General features: G+C 39.7%; 1 protein-coding gene across 4 annotated transcripts in view; it reads right to left on the bottom strand.

Annotated features, from left to right (window-relative positions):
* rnls (renalase, FAD dependent amine oxidase) overlaps positions 1-27169 on the bottom strand; it is a 172173-nt gene that overhangs the window by 46053 nt on the left and 98951 nt on the right. For all 4 annotated transcript variants that reach the window (XR_010005015.1, XM_062977483.1, XM_062977481.1 and 1 more), the window contains exon 5: positions 819-992. Coding sequence is in view for 3 of the 4 variants with exons in the window: in XM_062977483.1 (XP_062833553.1) it covers positions 819-992 (174 nt within the window). In the remaining variant the exon portion in view is untranslated. The remainder of the gene's footprint in view (positions 1-818; positions 993-27169) is intronic.

Below are 27169 nucleotides of genomic sequence, written 5' to 3'. Positions count from 1 at the left end.
CACGAACACTGCAGCTTTCATTTTCATGTCGTTTCCTTGTTTCTTACGAAAATGTCGCCATTAGTTTTGTGTAAACGAATTGTCGAAACAAAACAACAGCACGAAGGAAACGAAGGAAAAATGTTCTCTCACACCTCTATTAGCAACATCTACAGTCCAGCTGCCCTCTGATTCCTCAGTCTGCAGGGAGACAGGGTTGTTTATCACACTATTTGCATTACCATAGCAGTATGCTCCCTTTTCTGTGCAGAAAGGAATCTATATGTCTCCATTTGCTAGAATGAGGATAAACCAATTTCCTTGAGCCCAATTTTCAGCTTCTTGGATCCTCTGTAGAACACACTCTGATGTTGATAGGGGTTCTTCAGTCATAACTATATGATCCATTTCTATATCTGAGCTGCTTGCAGGGGGATATAGGGGATTGTAAAACTGTGGGTGGATGGTGGAAGAAATTGGGGCATGCATGAATCAAACATTAAACAATAGAACAAGGACGACTGCTTGAAACAGCAATATTTTATGTTTTTTAAAATAAACCCTCTCACGCTGCTTTCATAAAAAGCTGTAATATGAACCATGTGCTGGCCAATGTATTTTCCTTTTCATTCAGAAATGCCGCCTCCTCTGGTTCACTGTGCATTTTATCATGGGCCAAATGTGACATTACATTCCCCCCCCCTTATTATTCCTTAGCGTTAACTCGTGCCTTTCAGAATAGCAACACTCAATTAAGTTGTATTCTCTCCACCCCCCTGCCGCCATGATCTACACCCTCCATTGTTATTGTGTTTAAAAGGAATAATGGGAGCACTGACCTATATTGCGCTTCTTATTATCGATGGAGATGAAGCGTATGCAGGGATTATTGGAGATGTACTGTGCTGCCCAAGGGACATCAATCTGTGTGCCAGCTTCATAAAAAAGACCCAGAGCATAGCGGGAGGAGTAGCTCACAGATTCCAGTTGTTGCCTTTGACTTTTGTTAATTACTGTGGAGGAAGGGGAAAAAAGGGAATTAGACAATTACTTTTCTTTCTGAGCATTAAACCTGCAAATAATACTATGGTTAAGCTGCTTAATCTTCCACTAAAACAGTACTCATCTGTGCCTAGAAAAAAGGCTAGGCATCACTTCGTAGCTTTAAATAAATAATAAAACAAAGGAACATGAGCTTGGCCCTGAGCCTTTTGTTATTAGTGGGCAGACATTTGTCATATAAAATTTAGAAAATGTTAAAGAGTCTGTGCCCTTGACATTGAATTGGTCTTTCAGTACACAAAGTGGAGTGAGAAGGTGGTGGAGAGATGTACGCGAGAGGAGAGAAAGGGGAGAAAGGCATAGATAAAGCCACCAAACAAAGCAAAAGGGAAAGAGATTACCACAAAAGGATTGTGAGACCCTGTTATGACTAAAAGGGAAATGGGTGTATTATAAAGTTATATCACATTTAGTACAAAATACATGTAAGCGGATTATCAGTAATGGCAAAAAAATCAAGGGGAGAGGGAAATTACATCTCACAGAAATATTATATGACAAATGTGTACATTTAATTTAGAGCATTTGATCCCTGTTACAGTAAATTACAAAGGTACTGAGATGTACTCTCTTACATCCAATCCAAAAATGATATTAGCTCATTATAAATACAATTCTTTCTTCTCAAAGACAGAAACCTATGACATCAAAAGAGGCAATGTTCAGAGATTAGGTTTATACATTGGTCTTCAAGTCTAAAATAAATGCAACTCTAGGTAAAGGTAAAGGTTTACCCTGACATTAAGTCCAGTCATGCCTGACTCTGGGGATTGGTGCTCATCTCCATTTCTAAGCTGAAGAGCCGGCATTGTCCGTAGACACCTCCAAAGTCATGTGGCCAGCATGACTGCATTGAGCGCCGTTACCTGCCCGTCGGAGCGGTACCTATTGATCTACTCACATTTGCATGTTTTCGAACTGCTAGGTTGGCAGGAGCTGGAGCTAACAGCGGGCGTTCAAGCCGCTCCCGGGATTTGAACCTGAGACCTTTCGATCTGCAAGTTCAGTAGCTCAGCGCTTTAATGCACTTCGCCACCGGGGCTCCTCAAATGCAACCCTATTCCTTTGCAAAGCCTTGTTCTGAGATCTCCTGCCATGTCCTTGAAAAGACTTCCATTTTAGTATCAGATATGAATTCAGAAATCTTAGATTGTTGTACACGTTATCACAAACACACCATGAATTATTTTCTCCCAGGCTATTACTTGTAAACAAAATCAATTCCCAAGGCAGCAAAATAAATGGTATGTAACTTTTGTAATGCACACAGTTAAGAGTGCACTGGCTCAAGAACTACAACTCTTCTGCAATACAAATACTGATTTTTTAAAATCAAAGTTTTATAGTCTTTCTCCACCACATTATCCCATTATCGAGCCTTTGCAATAAATAATAACCCAACTTGAGACAGTAGTTTCGACTAAGTGCAGAATTACTGTCATTTTGACACTGGAGCGAGATGTGCACTGCATGCCCATGTTTTGAATGCAAAACAAGAGCTGTTAAAAGAAGCTAGCTTAACTATTGAATAGTCTTTTCATTGCTAATGAGCAACATTCCTAATATGGATTCTGTTCTTATTGATCTCAGGAACTGGAAGGTTTTCAAGTACACTTTTATGTTACAACACATATAGGTAAGTTTGTGAGCAGTGGATGAGTACAATTGTACTTTTGGTCAGAGGTAAAAAGATCTGACTCAGGTCAATATGGTTCCAGTATAATGTTTCTCATGGCACACATATTTATTTCACTTTCTTTCTTGATAGCACCTCTCAAAATGACTTGGATCATAAACATAAAAATGTAGCAATGCTTAATAATTGGAGTTTTTTTCACAAATACACAGTTTCAATTAGAACATGAGAAGACCATGTTGAGTGAGAAATCATTACATTGCTCCTAATTTTCAAAAGCATAGTGAAAAATGAAAAGCATTTTTCTTAAAAACATAGAAGTCCAAACAATAGTGTTACCACTAAAAATATTATAACAGGCAATTCTGCTTCAGCTTACTGTAGCACCCAGAAAATTATAAATACAGGTAGATTACGCTCTCAAACTTCTTTAAACTATAGGTAATACTCTTGAGGAATGCTATTCTGTTTAGGAAATCTCTCTCCTACTCTCATAGATAATCAGGAAAAAAATCAAAATTAAAATATAGCACTATGGTCTAAAAGTCAGGCACTGAAAACATGATGCCGTCTAAGCAGGTCTTCGGGGAAAAGTGTTAGGCATAGTTCGAGGAAAAGGATGGGCCGGAACATTGTGTAATACAAAGAGAAAGAAATTTTGTTGGCTAAGTGAAAGTGATGTTTCCTTGAAACTGTGGGAATTGCCGGTGTCATCAGCAGGCATTTGTGTCTGTTCATTGCTTTGCCTCACCCAGTGGCAGTGCTTAAGCAAATCTCAGAGCCGCGGATCCCACAGGGCAATAGGAAAGGATGGTAATCCAGAGTTGTCATACACATCGGCTGCATATGGAGCCTCCACCTTTACCACTTGCCTCATCCATCCATCAGTTCCTCATTCACCCATGGGCAGTGAGGCTGAATGGCTTTTAAAACAAGGCATGCTTCTCTTCACATGGTTAACTGTACTTTTCACTGGCTAGCTTGCATCGCTTCTCTGTTCTTGAAGAACACGTACCATCTTGCAAGTGGCCCATATTTAGGTTTCAGTGACATCTGTGCAACAAAGCTCACCATCAGAAGAAAGGAATTAGGAAAGGCTAAGATTGCCAGGCTGTAATCTCCAGAATGAAGAGATTGTTTTTTGGCCTACAATTCCCATAGTTCCCCCAGCCAGTGTACCTAATAACTAGAAGATATGCGATGGATGTTTGGAAAAACAACTTTTACAAGATCTCATGTAATCTGGAGATGTATTTGTTAGTCTTACAACCACCATTTAAGTAAACTTCATCTGCTGTTTCTTTTTTCCTTTTTTTAAAAAAAGATTTTATATTAAAAATTTTCATATGAAATAAAAACTATATAAAGAAAAAAAACTAAAAAGAAATTAACATAGAAAAAGAAGCATAGTAAAGAATAATAAAGAAGACAGATTTTCTTTTCTTTTCTTTTCTTTTCTTTTTGGGGTTATACAGTACAATCCCTGTATCTGTGGGGGATATGTTCTAGAATTCCCTGTCACATACCTGAAACCATGGATAATAGCAAACCCTATATTTTCATAGAATCATGGAGTTGGAAGAGACCTTGTGGGCCATCCAGTCCAAACCCCTTCCAAGAAGCAGTAAAATTGCATTCAAAGTACCCCCGAAAGATGACCATCCAGCCTCTGCTTAAAAGCCTCCAAAGAAGGAGCCTCCACCACACTCCAGGGCAGAGAGTTCCACTGCTGAACAGTTCTCACAGTTGGGAAGTTCTTCCTAATGTTCAGATGGAATCTTCTTTCCTGTAGTTTGAAGCCATTGTTCTGTGTCCTAGTCTCCAGGGCAGCAGAAAACAAGCTTGCTCTCTCCTCCCTATGACTTCTCCTCACATATTTATACATGGTCACCATGTCTCCTCTCAGCCTTCTCTTCTGCAGGCTAAACATGTCCAGCTCTTTAAGACACTCCTTTTAGGACTTGTTCTCCAGACTCATTTTGACTACACCTGGGCTGGAAGCATAACATAGAATCACACTAGAACAGGTGTGGGCAAACGTTTTTGTCTTGGGGCCGCTTTGTGGGCCTGGCCAGGAATGCTGGGTCAGGAGGGAGGGTGACAGGGCACATGCTGGGTGGGATGGACCCAGGAAAGGGAGGGCCTGGGAGAGGGTGAGGTAGGAGGGGGGGCAGGGCCAAGGTCATCCTTCGGTCGTCCTTCTGGCATAAGGATGGGACTGTTCACCCCATCCTTATGAGACATGTGGCAACTGCCCCGGTCCTCCTCCCTAATACTCCTCCCTTGATTTTCAGGCTGCCCTCTCAGCATTATGGTGGGAGGAGGGTGAGTCAGGTGACATCCAAGAGGGCTCTCAACCACTGCATGCTTTCCTCGAGCCGCCCTCCTGACAGAAAAACAGGACTGTTCACACCGTCCTTATGCCAAAAGGAGGGCGAGACACACGGCAACTGAGAGCACTCCAGAGGGCTCTCTGCTGCTCCATGCCTTCCTGCCCCATCCTTTCTGCACAAGGATGCAGCAGGCCACTGTGCCTTATGCCAAGAGAACAGGGAAAATGAGGAGGGCCTGAGGTAAGCGCCCAGGGGGCTGCATCCGGCTCCCGGGCCTTAGCTTACCCATGCCTGCACTAGAGGAACCTAGAGATGCCCACAGACACTTCTGGGGGAATAGTTTTAGAGCGTGAAAACAGTGGATATTGGAGGCATACTGTATATTTTTATTGCATATGCATATTCATTTCCTCCGTTTTCAATGTTGCTGAGTTTCTGATGGCCCCTGATAGATTTTCAGGAAAGGTCCAATTGTGGCTTTAGCCCTTGGCACACTGGGAAAAAATGAGTAGTGAGTTTACTTTATAGCCCTGCTTCAGGTGGCATCTTGGGTCATTTTATGGATGATTTTTGTGACTTCCTGCCCACCCCCGGACCATTTTTATATGTGTAAAACTTCTGGGTCCTTCAAACAGAGGATAGAGGCCACATCAGCTGTGACCAGCAGTGCTGCAGAGTTTGAAGAGGCACGAATGGAGGGCTTAAGAGAGAAACGTGCCAAGTCAACCCTGACCGGGACCGCCTTCCACCTGGAAACCGATGTCCTCATTGCGGGAGCACATGCGGGTCAAGAATAGGTCTCTTCAGCCACCTACTGACACCCCCCCCCCCCCAAGACACCAGAAACGGAGGACCATCATCCTTGACCTACGAGGGATCGCCCAAGTAAATAAGTAAGCAGACTGCATTTACTCCACTCTATTTTGGGATGTCAAACTAGCATACCAGTCTCTTGAACTTTATATATTTAGGTCTTAGCATATTTTAATCCAGCTCTTAGTATATCTGCATATTAGATTTTTAAGCAAAAAGGCCCCACCCCGATTTATTGGAGCTCTTCATTCAGCTTAATCTCTAAAATAACAGTTCTTCAAGCTCGCCTTAAGATGACCTGTGCCAAGCGAAAGAATTTTCCACTATTTAGTTTTTTAAAATAAAACTTGATATGATTATTCATGTACTAGTGTACTGCAAAAACCACAAAATATACTTCCTCCCTCATTTTTGTAAAACCAGGTAATACAATTTAATAATTGCGCACGTATGCAGTAGGGAAGAGAGAATTTTTCAGAAGGCATGCTTACATAAGTACAAGATGCTGGAGCACTGAGTGATTTTGAAAACACAAGTTAATTGAGTCACAGATAGAACAGGCCACTACGACAGAAGTGGAAACAAGCCTTACTCTTTACTGTTCCACCAGCAATATTTCAGTTGTGGTTGCATTCATCAGAAATGAAGGACAACATCACATTTCATTTGCAAGCAACACCTTTTCTATCTCCATATACTGTATTTCATTGATTCTAAGATGACACTGATTGTAAGATGCACACAAATTTCAGTACCACCAACAGAAAAAAGTATTGTATATAAAAACACCTGTGAAACTAAGATGCACTCCATTTTGAGGAATGTTTATATGGAGAAAACAATCCATCTTAGAGCTGAGGAAATACAAACAGACAGACAGACAGATAGATAGATAGATAGACATGGATTGTTTTGATTGTGTGATTGTTAGCTGCCTGGAGTCCCCTCAGGGAGAAAGGTGGAGTATAAATGAAGTAAATAATAATAACAATATCTCCCCACTATTACAATACTGTAACATGAGGGATTCTAATAAGAGTTAAGATTAAGTTACTTTTTTTGGTCAAGACATCACATAATTCTCCCAGACTGCAACTGCAAAGTAACATTTGAAAAGTAACATTTCTAAACTCTGAAAGCCAAGAGATAAAAACATGGACACCAGTGTATAGATCCATTAAAACACTCTGATGAACCATAGGAAGTTAAGCTTGCCAAATGCTTTGAAAACTAGTGGACAAAGAAATGAAATAAATCCTACTGAGAATGAAAAAGTTAGTCTCAATATTTTATGTCACCTTAGGGGTTGTATACACTAGAAAAATAATCCTGTTACGATTCAGAGCTTCCCTGGATTCCTTCCCCCCGCCATCCCACCTTAGTGCCAAACATTTGTGTAATACATCATAGTGACATTGTATTGATGGCCACACATTTCTCCTGTCCAAATTCTCTCTCTTTCTCCTCAGGGCCACCACCCACTTCCCAGCTGAGTTCAGCCATTACTGCGACCAACATTAAAAGCTCAGTTGGGATATCCTGTCACTATTTATCATATGGCTGGGCACCTTGTTTTACCACAGAGCAAGTGACTTCACAAACAGGGCTCTGCTGGGGAGGTGCGTGGCAGGGAAGCAGCAGCGGTGCTTTAGTTCATTCTGTCTTTTCTCAATCTAAACTTTTTTTAAAAAATGGCGATGCTTTCTACCCACCAATCTACATCACCCTGTCGCAGTTGGACACAGTAGAAAACATTTTTTCCTAGAAACAGTGGAGCAAGATGATAGTTTTTTTTAATTGCACTTTACCCCCACTTTTCCTGGCGAGTCATTTCTACTTGCTAGGGGAGGGCCGGCAGCACTTTAATGGTAGCCAGGTAAGTAATTTTTTTCTTTCTCACCCCTTTTTTTTGCGGGGGGGGGGTATTTTGTATCTGGGTGCCCTGCCGGAAGGTACAGCAGTACATCTAGACACCCCCCGCCAAAAGCATGGTTATTGAGGCAAGGTGTGTGGACTTTAATCTGCACCCAATTGGGTTTCTTTTTTTTTTGTAATATAATTTTTTATTTACATATATTAACAACTCACAGTGAAACAGAACACAAAACAATGAATATTTTACAAACATATAGGTTTCCCCCCCTGACGTTAAGTCCAGTCATGTCTGACTCTGGGGGTTGGTGCTCATCTCCATTTCTAAGCTGAAGAGCCGGTGTTGTCCGTAGACATCTCCAAGGTCATGTGGCCGGCATGACTGCATGGAGCGCCGTTACCTTCCTGCCAGAGCGGGACCTATTGACCTACTCACATTGGCATGTTTCCGAACTGCTAGGTTGGCAGAAGCTGGAGCTAACAGCGGCGCTCACTCCGCTCCCGGGATTTGAACCTGCGACCTTTCGGTCTGCAAGTTCAGCAGCTCAGTGCTTTAACACACTTCACCACTGCCACCAAGACCTGAACAAGTATCATTTCCTTTACTATAAAATTTATACATCAACCATTAAACAAATGTCATATCCAAAATTCCTGACCAACCAGGTAGTATTGGTTTACCTTTTCACTCTCTAAAACATATTTAATAAAAACCAACCAATATGAATCAAAATCTGATCTATTAGTTTTTCCCCTGTACACCCTCACTTCCATGGATAGTTATCATTTAAGGCTACGTTCCATACCTCCCCACACCATGCTTCCAATGGGAGATTGCTTACTATTTTCTAGTTCCTTGCAATTATAACTCTCCCCACTGTGAGTAAAATAATCACCAATTCTTTCTTTTCTATATCTAAATTCAACTTAGTGGCATCCATTAGTAATGCTAACCTAGCATCTAGGTTGATGTTTAGTCCTATAGTGTTACCTATTTCCGTAAATATATTACAGTAGAGTCTCACTTATCCAACATAAACGGGCCGGCAGAACGTTGGATAAGCGAATATGTTGGATAATAAGGAGGGATTAAGGAAAAGCCTATTACACATCAAATTAGGTTATGATTTTACAAATCAAGCACCAAAACATCATGTTATACAACAAATTTGACAGAAAAAGTAGTTCAATATGCAGTAATGCTATGTAGTAATTACTGTATTTACGAATTTAGCACCAAAATATCACGATGTATTGAAAACATTGACTACAAAAATGTGTTGGATAATCCAGAACATTGGATAAGCAAGTGTTGGATAAGTGAGACTCTACTGTATTCCAAAAACTCTTCAGCTGGGGACATTCCCACCATAAATGAAAATATGTGCCTTTATGCATACCACATCTCCAGCAGAGGGAGTTTCTTAAATCCGATTGGGCATGGGTTAAAGGGCTGTGTGGAACTGGTCTTAGTCTCTCTTTTTACTTTATGTCCATGAAAACCATGTGAAGTAGATTATCCTAAAATATATCGATAGGGCCATGTTTATAAATTATTCTCCTTAGACTTAAACAAGAGTTTTTTCTTGGGTCTAGTTTTGACACTGTAAAGATCTAACACTCCAACCTCCTGGGGTTGAGAAGTTACATTCAGACCCCAGGAACTCAGTTTTGCAGTGGCCACTAAATATGATTCTGTTATGCAGTGGCTCTTTATAGTGCAGAAGAATTCCCTACTTGAAGTGATAAAAATAAATTGATAGAAATAAGACATGATGTTGCTAGTATGCATGACAGCAACGGTAGATGCCATCACTCAGTTGTTAACTGCAGGGGATAGTAAAGGCAACACTGGTATCATTCTCTTCAAATAATGGGAACAGCTGGATAGTTGTTCATGGGGCAGGAAAAGGTGAGTGCTCCAAGACAAAAGTAATTATTTATATTTTACAAAGATTTTCCCAATTTTCAAAAGTATCCAAAATGCAACCCTTTTATCCACAGATTTGAGATCCCAGTTTCACTTACCCCACTCCAAAAACATTCCTTTGAAAGTGTTTGTAGGTCTTTCTAGGTTTTCATCTAGTGTGATTCTATAGCAGGGGTCCCCAAACTAAGGTCCGTGGGCCGGACACGACCCTCCAAGGTCATTTACCTGGCCCCTGCCCTCAGTTTTAGACGTAGGCTTGCCCAAAGTCAGAAATGACTTGAAGTCACACAACAATAACAACAACAACAAGAATCCTAATTAACTTGACTATCTCATTGATTAATTAACTTGACTATCTCATTGGCCAGAAGCAGGCTCACACTTCCCACTGAAATCCTGAAAGGTTTATGTTGGTTAAAATGGTTTTTATTTTTCAATATTGTATTGTTCTTTCATTGTTGTTGTTGTTGTTGTTGGGTTTTTTCCCACTACAAATAAGACATGTGCAGTGTGTATAGGAATTTGTATTTTTTTTCAATGATAATTTGACCCTTCAGCAGTCTGAAGCCCTCTGCTTAAAAAGTTTGAGGACCCCTGTTCTATAGTATTCTTCCAGGCCACAGAATAGCACTGTAGGACTTACAGAGACCAACAAATAGAAGTATTTGTGGGCCTCTCTAGTTCCATCCAGTACAATTCTATGGAATGCTTCTAGTCCATGCATAGTCAAAACATACAGTTTGTTATTATTTATTGTTTCAGCTATCCAGTGGGTGAGGGTGATTTTGGAATCAATCATGCCACAGATATGGAGGTTGCACTGTATACTAATTGTTTTTGGCTATTTTTTGTTGTTTTAAACTTCAGAATGTAGAAGCATAGTACCCACTGCGAACGATCAATTAGTGAGACAATATCTGTGCAAAGTGACTAAAAAGTTATGTCATGCTGTGAAAAACATGATTTTATCACTTCTTAAGTTAATATTATAAGCCAACTTATTTAAACCTTTGTTATGGGGGGAAGGAACTAACTTCAAATAGTTAGGCCCCTACCCTCCTCTCCTTCCAGAAGAGCTTAAAAACCTGGCTCTTCCAAAAGGCCTTTGACACTTAATTGTTGTTGGATTGACCTGTCTGCCCATTCTATAATTGCCCCATTCCTGATGTCTTACCATTATTACACTGCACTTTATTGTCTATTTTAACTGTGAAATTACCTGTCTCCATTTTGGTATTTTCTGCACTTTGTCCGGGATCTATGAATTTAGTCCCCTGATTTTAATATTGCATGATTCATGTTCATTTTAATGATAGTTTTTATTGATGTTGATGTTTTTATTGTGTTAATTGTGTTATGGCTTTGTGATTGATTTTTTATTGTTTATTTATGGCCCCATGTGAGCCGCCCCAAGTCCCTTCGGGGAGATGGAGTGGGGTATAAAAATAAAGTTATTATTATTATTATTATTCATGCTCTGGAGCTATGCTGCTACTTACCATTATTCTAAAGCAGTGGTTTTCAACCTGGGGTCCCCAGATGTTTTTGGCCTACAACTCCCAGAAATCCCAGAAAGATATCATATTGAAGATGGAGGCAGGTTCTTTTTTGCTGCTTCCAAAACTATGGCACAGAGCAATAGATTCCACCTAAACAATGGTAATAGTAGTTCAACAATGTAAGGTGCTTCCTTGGAGCATGGCAGTCCCCTACTTTGGAGATTTCTAAACAGAGGCTGGAGTGCTTTGATTGTGTATTCCTGTATGGCAAAGAGTTGTACTAAGGTGTCTTCCAACTCTATGATTTAAAAGTTAAGCATTCTTGGCATAACAATCATTTAACCCAGAGGTGTCAAACCCATTTTCACCGAGTGCCACATCAGCCTTATGATTGCCTTGAAAAGGTCATTTGTAATTGTAAGACTACAAATGTAACTATGCTCCCTAGGAATTGAAAGCCTCATGGGCCACGTAAAATGACGTGGCGGGCCAGATTTGTCCCGCAGGCCTTGCATTTCATATATGTGATTTAACCTATCTTTCAATCCTATAAAGAACTAAGTCCCACTAAGATAAAGGGACTTAAATCCCTGTGTGAAGATCCAGGATTGCTGCCTTATTTTGATATATGTGAGTGAGCACTGTGTGTTTGTGAATCATGTACATTACAGTACATATATTACTCCTTTCTTCAACAGATTGTTTTGTTTAAGACAATTTTATTTGTAGTGTCTGACTAAACTGTACTTTGGCAAAGAATATGAAACAAGTCAATTAGATACAGATTGCCTGAACAAGCTGTAGTATTTTGAAGCTGCTGCTGATTGCCGTTTTAAGTTAAAAAGGAAATTGTGGTTAAACTGTAACATAGGTATTTTTAGCAAGGGTATTTTGTTAACAGAATTCAAAAGAACATAACCCTGTTAGATTATGCAGCTAGACGTTTTCTTCTTTTAAAAAAAAAAATGCCTTTGGAGCATATAGTTCCCAAGACACAAGAGAAAGGGTACTAGAAAGATGCAACTTTACTTCTGTAAGTTTGAATGGTCCAAAAGCAAGAAGCAATCTATTGTGTCATAATTTGTGATAGAATTGTTGAGGTCGTGTCCAATTAAATGTTCTTTTGGGATGACTCACTGGATGGGATCCAACTGATCAACAGTCTTCAAACTGGGAATGAATCCTACTTCTCATCCCCCCACAAATAAATTGGCTGGAGACTCTGAGCCTTACAATATATTTTTTTTCCTGAGTCATGTGGTTGGGCTTTCTGTTTAAATCATCTGCTGCTATTTCCAGGTATCTTCTTCCTGCACTGCACCTGCTCAATGCTTGTTGGCCAATATGGTCAGGATCGTGCAGTTTTTTGGGTGCATGGATGCTTTGCTCAAAGTGTTGAACTGTATCCCATTCAGTCACTTCTGTATTCGGCAAGAGCAATTATTGCCCAGAAGAGAGAAAAAAAAATCTTTGTAAAGGAGGGCAATTTTCTGGTGTGACTGTACATAACAACTCTGTTTGAAGATAAGTAGAAACGTAATGGGGATATCTGCTAAGAGAAGAACTATCACGGATGTCAGAGGATCTGTTCAGCTGGGATGAAAGTATATATCATAAACAAGTAAGGTGAGAAAGAGCACAAGATGAAGCCCCCTGGTCACCATTTCTATACTTGTGGAAAGCAGAAGTCTGAATTGAAAAGTGTCCTATATTGAGAAAGCAGGCATGTTCACACTCCCATACTCAGTGCATAACAGAAATAAGGCCACGGGCAATGTGATTAGCTGGGGGGGGGGTGTTACCCCTTTTCCTTCATGCTATTCCTTTTTCATTTTCTACCAGGTGTGGACAAAGTGGCCTTCCAGATGTTGTTGGATTTCAATTCTCATAAGCTCAAGTGAGCATAGTCATTAACACTCTTCTTCACACGTTAAAAAATTCCTAAACAGACAGCAATTCCATCTAAGAAATATTACTTAGAATACAGGCAGTTTCCGAGTTAGAAAACATCTGACTTACAAGCAATGCATAGTTAAGAATGGGATCAAGACAACAAGAAGTGAGAGAAATCTACCCTGCAGAAGGGAAATCACTCCTGAAAGAATTATCATGGGGAAAAGGTGTCTCCACTGAAGCTTTGTCACTAATCCTTGTTTCCACAACAAGCCAAATTTTACAAAATCCAATGATCACAGCGTTACATACAAATTCAACTTAAGAACAAACTTACAAAATCTACCTTGTTTGTAACTTGGGAATTACGTAAAATTATCTTACATCTCTTATGTCTTGGAACTCAATGTGAAGTTTCAACGATTTTCAGGCAGTGTCACAACCCACAGATCTGCTTAATTTCAACAAAAATGATGGTTCCATGTGCCATTAAGTACATACCATTATTGTTAGCTAAGGTAAAAACCTTAGGTTGCAGAGTATCAAAGAAAAATAGAATAAAGCTGCAACAGAAACATAGCCCCGAAGTAATGTGGTCAAATAAAAAACTACATTGTAGCATAAAGTCAACTTACTTTAATGCTGTAACAGAAGCACAATGCAGGAACAAAAAACTCAGAGAGAGAATACAGGCAGAGTGCAGAGAATATATAAATGAAAAACATAGCTCCACCTGTATCTGATTGATAAAGCTCAAAATACAAGCATACTACCAGTTAAAGGTACAGACCTACTGGCTAAATATGAACTATATAATTTTGCAAACATTATAATACTTTCAACAATTATATCTTTAATCGTTCATATGAACTAGCATATGGAAGAAGCATAAACATAAATATATAGGAGAGGGAAGGTAATATGTCAGTTTCACCACTTCATGTTTAAAGTTTGGAAATCATAATAAAGAAGTCACTCCTAGGTAATAATCAATATTTGATTATTTGCAATCAGATGCCAATAATTTGCATCTTTAAAATGAAACCTGAATCCAATTAGTATCTATATCCTGTGAATTGTATTTTCATTACGGTATATTAATTTCAAAATTATTAACTCAAATTAGCATTTGGTATGAAAAATATGCATCGCAGGTAGAAAGGTTTTACAGCAATAGGAATGGATATTTTTGAGTCATTTAAATAATAGTAAAGTTGTTGTTATGTACCTTCAAGTTGTTTCCAACTTAGGCTACTAAGGTATATTCATCAAGTGATTTTCTTGGTAAGGTTTGTTCGGGGGGAGGGGTTGCTTTTGCCTTCCTATGAGGATAAGAGAATGTGACTTGTTCAAGATCATCACTGAGTTTCCATCGCCAGGCAGGGATTTGAATCCTGGTCTCTAGTGTCATTGTCTAGTGATCAAACCACTACACCATGCTTACTCTCCAGTTGAAAAGTAACAGTACACCATCAAAGTGGTTTAAAAATGAAAACTTTATTTGTGTTTATCTAAAATAAGCCCCCCTTCAGTTCAGTGAGATTTACAGCCACATACATGTATAAAGGGTTGTATTTTAAGGCTTTTTCAAAGCTGTAAGATGAAGACATATGCTTCTACCACATCGCATATTTCCAGGATGATTGCCAGCATATCAGCTAACTAAAGGCCCTAATCCATAGGCACTACATAGTAATGTATTTGTGTTTTAAAATGTGTTTACTTAGGTAATTTATTGTTTGCTTTTCTGTTTTTTTTAAAAAAACCAAAAGTAGATAATATTTGCAGAAGACTTTTACACTGTTAAACTCATGTTGGCATGCATATTGAGTTACTCATTGTCCTGTGGAGGTGGTTTTTTGAACCACTTCTGAAACCCATACTACCAAAAGCTGACATTAAAAACTATTGTGACTTATACAAATAGTATTTCTAAAATCCAACGTGAGAAGGAGCCCATAAGGCCTCCTCTTTTAAACAGGGGACATTTTGCAATCGGCGGTGACACTGTTCCAACCGGCTTTAATGCTACACAGCTTCATGTTGAGGTCTTGAATTATACAAAATTACACATTACATCAAAAGTTGATGAAGTCAGCATGCAAGACAACCATTCTTCCTTTTGTGGGATTTCTCTACCAGAGAACCAGAAGCTGCTTATTAAGATAGTATCTGCGAGTATGCTATAAAGAAGAGACTCTTAAAGACAAAAAAAGCATTTGTTAATCATTAAGTTTTTTTTTAAATGACACAGTGAAACGATGCTGGCTTGGTGCCACTTCATAGGCCATTTCCAGCTGCAGAACATTTGGCTGTTTTTGTACTTATGTAGGAGGTAGCAAAGGTTATGAGAAATAGTCCTCTAGCTCTGTTTCCTTATCATGTCTTAGATTTTAAAAGGCAGCATGACAGATAAATTCAGTCACATTTTAAGGCTGTCCCAGTAATAGCAGATTAAAAATATTCAAAAATATTAAGAGCATACTGAAAATTCTATATATCTATTTGGATGTATATACTGAGCCCTAGAGTATAATAATTACCACTACAAAAACTCTTTGACAATTGTCTATTAATGAGCAGCATTTTCAAATCACTTTCATCATGAATGGTTTCCTATAAAGTTTACTGTTTAAAATTTGTGACACGTGAAAGATGTGCAATGGGGACATTTATGGACTTATATAATCAAAGTAGGGGAAAGGCGCTTATGAAGAGTTGCATTACAATGAGTTTTATGAAGTATCGTAATCGGTTATGGCAACTTATTGGATGCATGTATCAATCCAAAGAATTTACAGGCAAAATTTAAATCTGGATAGCATAGTAAGAAATTTAACTGTGTGTTCATACAAGGCCTTTATGCCATTCATCTATAACACTCTTCTGTGTTACAATCTTTTTAATCATGTCCTAAATGACTTGAGAACATACTGCAAGTCACTTATGGTGTGAGAGAACTGGCCATCTACAGAAACATTGCACAGGGGAATGCCTGGATGTGTTACTGGGAGGCTTCTCTCATGTCCCCGCAAGCTAGATCTGACAGATGGAAGCTTACCCCATCTCGCAAATTTGAACCTGCAACCAGGTCAGCATTTTACAAGGGTTTAACCCATTGCTTGTTATAGTGTGTTACAGTTCCACATATGTACCACTACAAAACTCAAATCATCACATGAATACATATCTCATTTTTGTCAATGCAGTATGTTTCTTATGATGTATACCATCAGATCCTAATGATGGTGTTTCAAAATACTATATTTCGTCAATTGTAAGACGCCATCAATTGTAAGATGCACACCAACAAAAACAGATATACCTGAGATTTTAAGACACACTAACCACACAAATTGAGACTATCTCATTAGGTCTTATTTTTCAGGGTGGCCATCCTGCGAATGACTGAGGCTACGGGCTGTTTTTGTACTGGGAAAAATATTTAATGGTAATCATTTGAAACCCTGTACCCCAGTCTTTTAAGTTGTACGTTTCGTTCATGGGTGGTTCATAGTTGCAGAGCTTTCAAATTGGGTCCATCTTTTTGAAACACCCTGTATTGTATTCTAATTGGATGTATTCTAATAGGATGACTTATATAAAAGATGGAAAGAGTTCAAAACATCAAATAGAATAACCGTGTTTTCATATGGGGGTACTGAGCATGTTTTTACTAGAATTGGGAGTTGGGGAGAAAAAAAATCTGCAAGACGTGGATTTTCCTTGAACAGGCTGACTTTTTTTGGAACTATACCATAATTCTTCACCATGGGCCCTCCAACTCTGGAACTGCCAGTCTGATATTTTGACTGTGAATTGGGGAGAGTGGGCAGAATATATTCAAAAGGTGTATGGAGGCAGAGAAATGTTGGTTTGGAGACTCTGAAGGTTGAAAAAACAGAATGTGGGGCTACATATGGCTGTACTTGCCCCTGGTTTAAGGGTCACAAGCTGGCAAAGAGCGTGTGGTGCAGCAGCAGTGTTTTACCTTATTGATATATTTATTATTTAAGCTGGAATCACTTTATGACCTCTCTTGTAATTTGGAATCCATCACGGCGGTTTTGTTTCCTATCTCAAAGTACAGAGTTTGAGACAATGAATCTTCTCATGGTATATGCCATAAATGTAAAAAATCTCATTGCTTATATAATCTTAATTACAAAGCACTTAGCAAATAACTTTTGCATAAAGCATAGCATGCCTCAAGCAGTTGAGGTGAACAATGAGATGAGAGAATTCATTTTCTTCATGCATGACACTGTTTGCAGAAACGGCACTAAAAGCCTTTCAAGTCACACAAAAGAGAATTTGGGTTTCCTATATGGCCCCTCCCTTACTAAGGAACAAAGGCATGTATAGTCATCCTGATTGACCTGTTTATCTTCTCTATACCCATGATGAATTAAAAAAACACACACCTTTGGTTTAAGAGCTAAGGCACTCAGAATTTCACTCACTTACCAAAATTGTAAGTTTTGGTTCTTGCCTTAGCTTCTGAATCACATAAGAGAAAACTCATTCAACCATAAAGCTGGGCCCCCAAGGCATTTATTGTGTTTTTGGGTCTACCAGGTCTTGAAATATACTGTACACTGTAATACGTATAGTTAATTAATTCATTTAAGAATAGAAAAAGTATAGGTGAGATATTCTCAAAAATGAAGGGACGCAAACTATGTGATGCCCAGAAAATAGATTAAAATCAATGTAATGTACTTTTTGTTGTTTTTATATGATATTTTAATGCATGTAATGGTTTTAACTATATATTGTTTTTAAAACAACTTTTATATTTCTACTTTTTAACTGATGTTTTATATAGTTTTTAATCTGTTCTATTTTTAATGAATTGCAAGCTACCTCCCATTATGTCAAAGGTCAGACGCCAGCCAGTTAGATAAATATAGTTTATTCAAAAATAACTTCAAAAAGCTCAGCACAAAGTCCAGAGAGCTCACAACACTTTAACTTCAGTGTGATATAACAGTTCAGAGCAAGAAACCCCAAAAAAGCAAACCGGAATATAATCCAGATTATCCGGAGATATAATCCGGATTAAAACCAAAGTGCTTGGAAACAGCTCAAAATTGCAAGGCAAAGTCAAAACAGCAAAACAAACAAGAGCAAGAATTCCCAAAGGCTCAAAACCTCCCCAAAACCCAAAAGTACAACAAAAAGCCCAAAACTAAAAGAAAGCCCAAACCGGGCTAAAGTTCTTCGCCAAAAGCGGTGCAGGCAAACAATGTTGGAAAACGCTGAGGCAATGGCGTCGAGCCGCTGCGGAGTCAAAAGCCAAGCCAGACGTCAGGGGAACGAAACAATGTAGCGGAGTCAAACCAGTCCGGAGTCGGGGTTGGAGAACAGCGTCGGAGTCGAAGGTGAATCCAGCGGTCAGCAACAGAAGTCAGCCACAAACATGGGAATGATGCCAAGCTGAGTTTAAGAGCGAAGAGATATGCCAAGTCTAGTTCCGGTCCAAGGTCCAAAGGGTGAAGTCGTCACAGTGAGGTCCACGTTGCGGGATAACACAATGAGCCATGACAACGGAGGTGAGCAGCAGCTAATGCAAAATAGTAATAACAATGCAGTCCACACAGAAAGCCCACACAGTTCCAACCCTCCGTCATAGAATAACCCGGATCAAACTTACATCGGTTGCAAAGTCCCAAGCCAGTCTTCAGAGTCCAATACAGGAAACCCAATGGCGCCCAACAACACCTTGCCACACGCAAGGAACAATGGTCAACCCCCCCCCCCCCCCCAAATTTATTTAGGTTTCCTTGGGCATCCAAACAACCAACGCCTTAGGATCAGGTGTCCCAAACTCCTCATCAGAATCCGAGCTCCAAACAGCCAACGCCTTTAGATCAGGCATCCCAAGTTCCTCATCAGAGTCAAAATCACTCTGCCTATGCCCAACCCTGTCCACACCTGCGGAATCACCCTCATTCCTCCAGGCAGACCATGTGGGGTCTGCTTCTGAAGAAACCCAAGCCTCTCCTGCGTCCTCAGCATCCATGAGCCCAGTTTCCTCCCCAAAATCCTCCGGAGCCCGTGCCCAGTCAATGCCAACCCCTTCGGCCACCACTGCTCCTCAGCAGTCCTTTCCACCTCCCCAAATGAATCCTCATCTGAAGATTCCTCATCTATCTGTGATGACTCATGGGCCTTGTAGTCCTGTTCCTAGTACTATTGTGACAGACGAAGAGGAAAACATGGGGTTTTCGCCGGTTCAGCAAGAGCCGGAGTCTCTTCACCTGCAGGATGTTGATATTTGCCCTCAAGAATTCAGCCAAACAGGCCTTGGGCAGAACTCCCCACCGTTTCCCAGAAAAGAATCTTATTCCAGAGAAAGGGGAGTCAGAGAGGCCCAACGGAGGAGTTTACGCTTAGCTGCCAAACATCAAGCTGATTAGGTCTGCTTCCCTTGGGAAATTCTAAGGAGTCACACATCTGGACAGAGTTGGGTTTCGCTTCCCGTTCTCTAGGGAAAGAGTTCTGTTGGCGGGAAAACAAGACCCAATATAGGTGTTTGGCGCGAGGGATTCTTTGCGGAGTCAATTGGTCAGCTGGAGGAGAGAGATCGTGTGTGGACTTCGTAATCCCAGTTCCTTGCTTCCCGGATCAAGCTTCAAGCCTTGTCCTGTCTCACGGTTTTACCACGGACTCTGTTTCATGTTTGCCTCGTCTTCAGTCACGGATCTAGCCAAGAATCAAGTTTATTTCCAGCCTTGTTGTCAAGCTTCATTGGACTTTAAAGACTCTGTTGTTTCCCCACACTATTGCTTGGCAAAGTGTGTGTTTCGGTCAAGTGGATTAAAACTTTGAACTCTAATATCTTATATTGGACAATATATTTCTGGACTATATTTGACCTCATCTGAAAGGTCTGCTTCTGAACTATATTCTTCACTTTATTGATTTTATATATTTCTTTAATAAAGATATTAGATAGAGACTGGCCTCTGTGTAAGGTTATTGGTGCTCTGCAGCCAGGGTCCTGACACTATCTCCCTGACTCTCTTCCTATGTAAATTTCCAGCGAGTCCTCCTGGTGAGGATTCTTCCTTCCCCTCCTGATCCTACCATTATAACTCACAGCCTCAGAAGACTCATTCACAACACATTATTGGGAAAAGACAGAGTATCAAAGGATAAAATTAAATTATGGTCAAAAATAACTTGGAAGAATATAATATAATAATAATGGCAAATTTATTACCTGCCTCTCCTTGTGGCTTGAGGCAGGATAGAACAGGGTTAAAACAGAGAGATAAAACACTACTCTTATTAAAACACACATAACAACATACACACAAGACCACTTCAATAAAATGAAGGTTAAAACTGACAAGTTAAAATTTACTGGGTAGACCTGCCGGAAGAGATAAGTCTTCAGTTGCATTTTTAATTCTGATAGCTGATTTAGCTGTCGGGAGGTTTTCTGGCAAGTCATTCCACTGTTTGGGGGCAACTGATGAAAAAGTCCTCTGGGTGACAGTTGCCAGTCGGGTTCTAGCTGGCTGGATTAGCTGCCTCCCAGAGGGCCAAAGTGTCTGGGTGGGTTGTATGGGAGAAGGCCCAAACCATGTAGGGCTGATCAAAACCAACACTCTGAATTTTTCCTGGAAATTAATTGGCAGCCAGTGGAGTGACTTTAATATGGGTGCAATACGCTTACTTCTAGATCGTTCCTGTACCTAGTCTGGCTGCTGTGTTTTGAACTAATTGGAGTTTCTGAACTTGGTAGCCCAATGTATAGTACATTGCAGAAGTCCAACCTTAAGGTTACCAGCATGTACACTACTATCTTTAGGTCCTCCAATTCTAGGAAGTGGTGCAACTGGCGTATCAGCCAAAGTTGGTAGTTAGCACTCCTGACTGTCACATCTACCTGGCTGGTATTTGGAGAGATGAAAATCCAGGAGCTCTCACAGCTGCAAACATAGTTTTTCAGGGGGAGTGTAACCCCATCCAGAACTGGTTGGCACACCTCCATCCCTAGATTAGGACCATTAACGACAAGCACCTCTGCCTTATCTGGTTTCAGCTTCAATTTGTTTTTCTTCATTCAGCCCATTACCTCCTCTAGGCATTAATTCAGAGGAGACGCACTATCCTAGATTATCCTTAGGATGTCATCAGCATAGTCATGGCATCCCATGCCTCTGGATGATCTCTCCCAGCTGTTTCATGCAAATGTTAAAAAGCATTGAGGATGGAATGGCCCCTTGTGAGATGGCACATAACAGTTTTTTTTAGGAGCAGCTATCCCCAAGTGCCATCATCTGGAACCTGTTGGAGGTATGACCAGAACCACTGTGTTGCAGTGGTTCTGGCTGTATCTCCGAAATAGCCAGGTTTGTGGTTAAAATCTAAAATAATTGTGAAGAGTTCCACAAGGTTCTATTCAACCAGGCTGAATGGACATTAAAATAAGAAACACAATGAATTGTAAGAAAATGTGTGCATTGTCTGGAATCCTGTTGAAACAATATGTTTTCGTTAAAATCTGCTAGTTGCATATATGCTGCAGTATTGATCAAACTTGAATTTGGGTGGGGCAGGCTACTGGTCTAAAAACATTCTCTCCACTTCTGACTTGGTGGGTGGGAATTAAACAACCACCACACAGTGGATGAACTCAAAGTTCCTGAGGCACCAAATGACTATGGGATCTATATAAGTATGCTGGTATATATCTACACTCAGGTTGCTTCCACACAGCCATTTAACCTGTGTCAATATCTGATTTTAGAAATCCGGTTCATTTCAGAATATCAAGCACTCTGTGGCAACTTCATGGATCCACAAAGTTCACAAAGTCCACAAAGTTCCACTCATTCCGAGCCATCTGAACCTGAGATTATTATTTTTTTCTTCACTCCTCCAGTGAGAAGCGCTGTTCAAAAACAGATGATCAGACTTTGTCTGCAGCAGGGCAAGATAGGGGAGGCATTTGTTTATCTTAATTTGGAGCTTTATGTCTGGGTTCTCTCTGTAACTCCTGAAATATTAACCCCCTCCCCCAGAAATCAACCAGAGAATAAACAGGAACTTAAGTGATGCCATTTCTGGTTTTGAGTGCAGCCTATTTCAGTCAATATTTCTGGCTTCAATATTGGCTTCAATATATCTACAGAGATGTTGGTGCATGGGGTAGTTTTAAAAAATTGTCTGGGATTTTTTTTTTTTTTTTTACATTTTGGAGGGAGGATGTTTGGGTACTTTGGGGGACTTCAGGGATTGCATAGAGCCTGCACTTTGCCTCTTGCTGTTCTGTACTGACTAAAATTGCTGGAAAGCGGAAGGTATTGATTTATATATGCTATTCCAGCAAATTTCCAAAAGGACAATGCTGGGTGTGCTTTTCTCTCTTGTGTAAGTTGTCTTCTGGAATTCCATAGCTATCCCTCTCAACTCACACGTTCTAGCAACCATGTCGAATTTCATCAATATAAGCATATCTACCACTCTTCCATCTGAATCACATGTGCCTCGAATTCTCTTACAGAACATAGGCTCAAAAGTTTACAAGCACATTAATTTTGTATCTCTCATTTTTGGGAACCAGCATGACTACACCAAATACTCCTTATTCTATTGTGGTCTCTCTCACAAGCTGAGCAGTAATCACTTTCTGTTCACTTGTGCTCTTGGAGCTGTCAGAAACAGTTGAAGATTTTCAGAAATATCACACAAAGTTCTGGAAATGGGAACAATGGTTTGGTAATAGCTAGCCCACTGACAATCATTCTTATTCACTTCTTTTTTATGTCCTATTACCTGAGAGAACAGTGGGCAGAGCAGAACCCCACATATGAAAACACCCTAGGCGCAAAAACCTATTGACCCATCCTATCCGTCTGGGACCTCTTCTGGAGAAAATAATGAAACCAGTACAAAGAACTGACATCTACTCCCACTTGAGTCCTCAAGTGAGTCAGCAAAGCCACATCTATTGGAAGCAGCTGATGGGCTAAACAACACAAAAGACAAATGCATAAAACAAATCTTTCATCACTTCTTTGTACATGCTGTTAGTATCTTCTATACTTGGCTTTTCTAGTCATGCTTGCTTCCTTGTATTTTTTCCCCCTCTGAAGAAGTTTCCAATGTATACACACCACTTACTTCCATCATTTCAGAGTATGTTGCCCTTTCATATTGTTCTTACAGTCCACCCAGTCTTGACCTTTAGTGCAGTTTTTCCTCTGTTTTCGTTCCTATTAACATAGATGTTTTGTGTGATAGTGTTTATATCAATATTTGGAGTGGTTAGCTCTACTGTCTGTAGGCTTCCACTTCCCGCAGCAAAGGCATTTGTAAACAGAATGACTTACCACTACTATTACCACCACCATCACTATTACTATTAGCAGCTCCTTGTCCTTCTAAAACATCAATGGTAAGCACAGATGTTTTTTCACAAAGACAAATTCATATTTCAACAACAGAGTTCCTTTCACTTTTGGCTTCCTTTCATGCATATAAGCTGGGTCCTTTTACATGATGCTTTTGTGCCAAGAAACTAGACTTGTTTCTGGAGAATGGTACTACTTTTTCTTTGGGGTTAGATCTTATGTATTAAGTACAGTGTAATTCTTGTATCCATGTGGAATATATTCCAAGATCCCCTGTGGTTTCCTTAAACTGTGGATAACATGCCTGCAGCTCAAATATTTTGACTAGAGTTCCTAAGCATGTGAGCATCCACACAGTAGGCTCTCACCCAGGTCTTCACCAGTCATACTTGTGATAGTGGTGAGATCTCTTCCTTCTTATCCAATCTTATTCCCCACTTTCTTTTTTACAATCTTTTTAAAAACCTTAAAAAGAAAATGGTTAGCACAATCTTGCTTAAGTTTGGACAATCCACTCTCTTGAGGTTGTGAATAGCACACAATCTGGCTATAGGAAATAGCTACAAGGTTAAGCCCATGTCAATATCCATTGACTCCAAGCCACAAAGTGAATCAGGAAACCAAATATAACTTCACACTCTATAAAAGTGATATGGGAATTGCTATGGCAGAATACAAAGGACAACTTTTGTTTCTTGCTCCCATACATTTTGAGTGGGTTGTCTTGGACCAAGGAACTGCTTTCTTCTAGGCGGAGTCACTAAATCAAATGGAAAAACCAGAGTCGCTGGCAAGCATATGCTAATCTGTACAGTTTGTTCTCTTGACATATATTAGAAATTTTTAAATTATATATTTCTGTATCCATATATCTTTCTTCTTGTCCCACCATATGTCTGCTGGGCTTAACTGAATCAGTTTGTTAGTGACAGAAAATAATTCTCTCTGTTCTGGCCAAAAATCACTGCTCAATAAGGAAATTAAATTCCGTGCTTTCTCCTCAAATTTGATATCACACTGATTGGCTATATTACAGCAACTGGATCAGATAAGTGGGAAATAATTGGCATTACTCAAAACATGTATTAAATTACCTGTGACTGAAATGTATCAGGTTATTCAAACTCATCTATTAGAAATTAATGAAGGATGTGCAAAATTTGATAGTGAGGCCTCTAGTTCTTTCACAGTACCCGAAAATTAGTATAGTTGTCTTGTTAGCATTTCAAATAACCTCCAAGCTTCCTATCCATGTGTGTGATAGGAAGTTTGTTCAACCATATCCTCCTCCGCTTCTCAGATGAAAAGTGGGATACTTTTGTACATGAGTACTTGGACAGAACCAGACACTAAACCTGATGGAGAAAGATGAGTCAAGAAATGAGGTGGGTGAGCCAGGAGGCATCTACACAGAGGGCAGAAAACACAGATTAAAAATTCATGGATCATGATAACTAAGAATTTGGCACAGTACATCTGAGAAGAGCAAGCACAGTGTTCTTTACACTGCACCAAACATTTTAGCAGTGTCCTTTTTTGAAAAATACCCCATATATGAATCAAAGGGGGACAAATATAACACCCCCTCCCAACTGAGGTTCCTGGAAGTCTCTAGACTTCCACCTCAAAATGGATGGGCTGCAGGCGCCTGCAGTAGATAAAGGGGAACTTGAAGGTTATTTCACATTGGTGATGATACAGTACAGTTTGTGCAAGAGGGCTCTTGATCTTTCAAATCATCTGGTACTGAAATCCACCTTAAGTCAGTCATTGAAGACTGGTGGTCGTAATGACAACAGCAGTGTTGCAAAAGCACCGTAGCTCATTATTTTACATCTTTGTGAAAGCAGTACAGTATTGTGAAAACTTCTTAGCTATATAATTTTTTTGACAATGTGGCACAGAACAAGTATATGCTGCAGTATTGATCAAACTTGAATTTAATTAAATTTAGCTGGATTTGGATTCAATCGGTGCCACTTCAGCCTGTTTTCTTTCCATAGGACAATGCAATCTGTTCCATTGGTTGCAGGGTAAAACTAAGTGCAACTAACTTACACTACATTATTATAACACTTTAATGTCATGTTATTAAATTATAAATTAAATGTACTAAATTATAACACCTTAATACCACTTTATTAAATATTAATTGGATTTATTAATATTCACCAAACAGAGTGAATGCAGTGATTCAATAGTACTTGTGTACATATAGACTAATCATTCAACAATTGATTCAGTGGATCTATTTTAGCTAGGACTAACCAATAGGATTGTATTGTACTTCATCAACCATGTATCTCTCTAGTCTAGGGGTTCTCAAACTGTGCTCCGTGGAGCCCTTGGGACTCTGCAGGTGAAAGTGAGAGGCTCTATGGCACCATGCTGCTTCTTGCTTTCTCCTCTTTCCTCCTCCTGAGAAATACAGGGAAGTTAAAGCTTTGGGCTGCTGGAAATAGCAGCAGCAGTGTCCTCCTGGGGCACAGATCCTTTCTCCCCCGCCTCCCTCACTGCCCAGACTTTTTTCCTTGCCTCTCAGACCTTATTTCCCCCACACCACTCAGGGGGTGCTTTGATAGTATTTCTCCTGCATAGCAGAAGGGGGCTGAACTGGATAACCTCTGGGATTTCTGTGGTTGTTGTTGTTGTTGTTACAAAGGCTGGATGGCCATCTGTCAGAGGTGCTTTGATTGTGTTTTTCCTAGATGACAGAAGGGGGTTGGACTGGATGGCCTGTGGGGTCTTCCACTGAAATACTGTTAAGTTTATGTTGGTTAAAATTGTTCTTCATTTCAAATATTATATTGTTCTTTCTTTCCTTTTTTTTGGACTCTGTGAATTAGTTCACATAAACACTCTCCATCCATTCATCTGTTACTGGCCGGGCCCATGCCTGATATATGATATAATATAATATAATATTTCTTGGAGTTCAATGAGAAACCTTTAATTAAAAAAAAGGAGGTCCAGTGGCTGAAAAGGTTTGAGAACCCCTGCTCTAGTCAATAAAGAGGTGATAAGCCTTGCTCAGACTGCAGAATATACAAGGGGTCAAACACAATGTTCTTAAAAGCTCAATTCTGTGTCTTCCAGATGAATAGATAAATGAACAGGATTGTTTTTTTCTCACATTCATTTCTCATGTTTTGCTTTTTAAAATAAAATCTGCTGTACTAAAAATTGCCATATGACAAAATAACTAATTGAACAGAATCTTCGCCAATTCCTATTCCTTGGTAGGGCTGATCATGGCATCAGTGAGTAGCCCTAAACTCCACAATTATGTCCAGCCACAGTACTGGCTGCAACAACTGGCAATATAATGCAAGAATAGAAAGCCTTCCTTCCTTTGCTACTAATAGATCTGTCTAAAAAATTGCCTCCCTGGGAAACAGAGAAAGGGTTAATGACATGAAGATTCTAATGCTGTTTATTTCTTATATGATAAGGTAGAAAATATTGCTAATATGACTAGAAACAGCAGAAGAAAAGCACAAAGAAAGGAAATGTTATGCTTTGATGGCTTACTAATAGGTTATGAAGTTGGATGGGGAACTGAATTTCCCTCTGCCAAATTGTTCCCTCCTTCCTCTCTCTTTCTTTTCCTCTCTTTCTCACTATTTTGCCACTAATACTCCAGCCAGAGTGTGAACCATAAAAAGGGAAGTGACTTCTCCCTAAAGATGCTTACAGAGAAGTTGATCTTTATGCTTCAAAACTATTTAACTGCAAATATTTCAAATGTATAACACATTGAAGGAAACACCCAAAGTTCAAGA

Source organism: Anolis carolinensis, chromosome 3 (genome assembly GCF_035594765.1).
Source record: "Anolis carolinensis isolate JA03-04 chromosome 3, rAnoCar3.1.pri, whole genome shotgun sequence".
Classification (NCBI taxonomy): Eukaryota; Metazoa; Chordata; class Lepidosauria; order Squamata; family Dactyloidae; genus Anolis; species Anolis carolinensis.
This window is presented reverse-complemented; position numbering and strand designations above follow the sequence as displayed.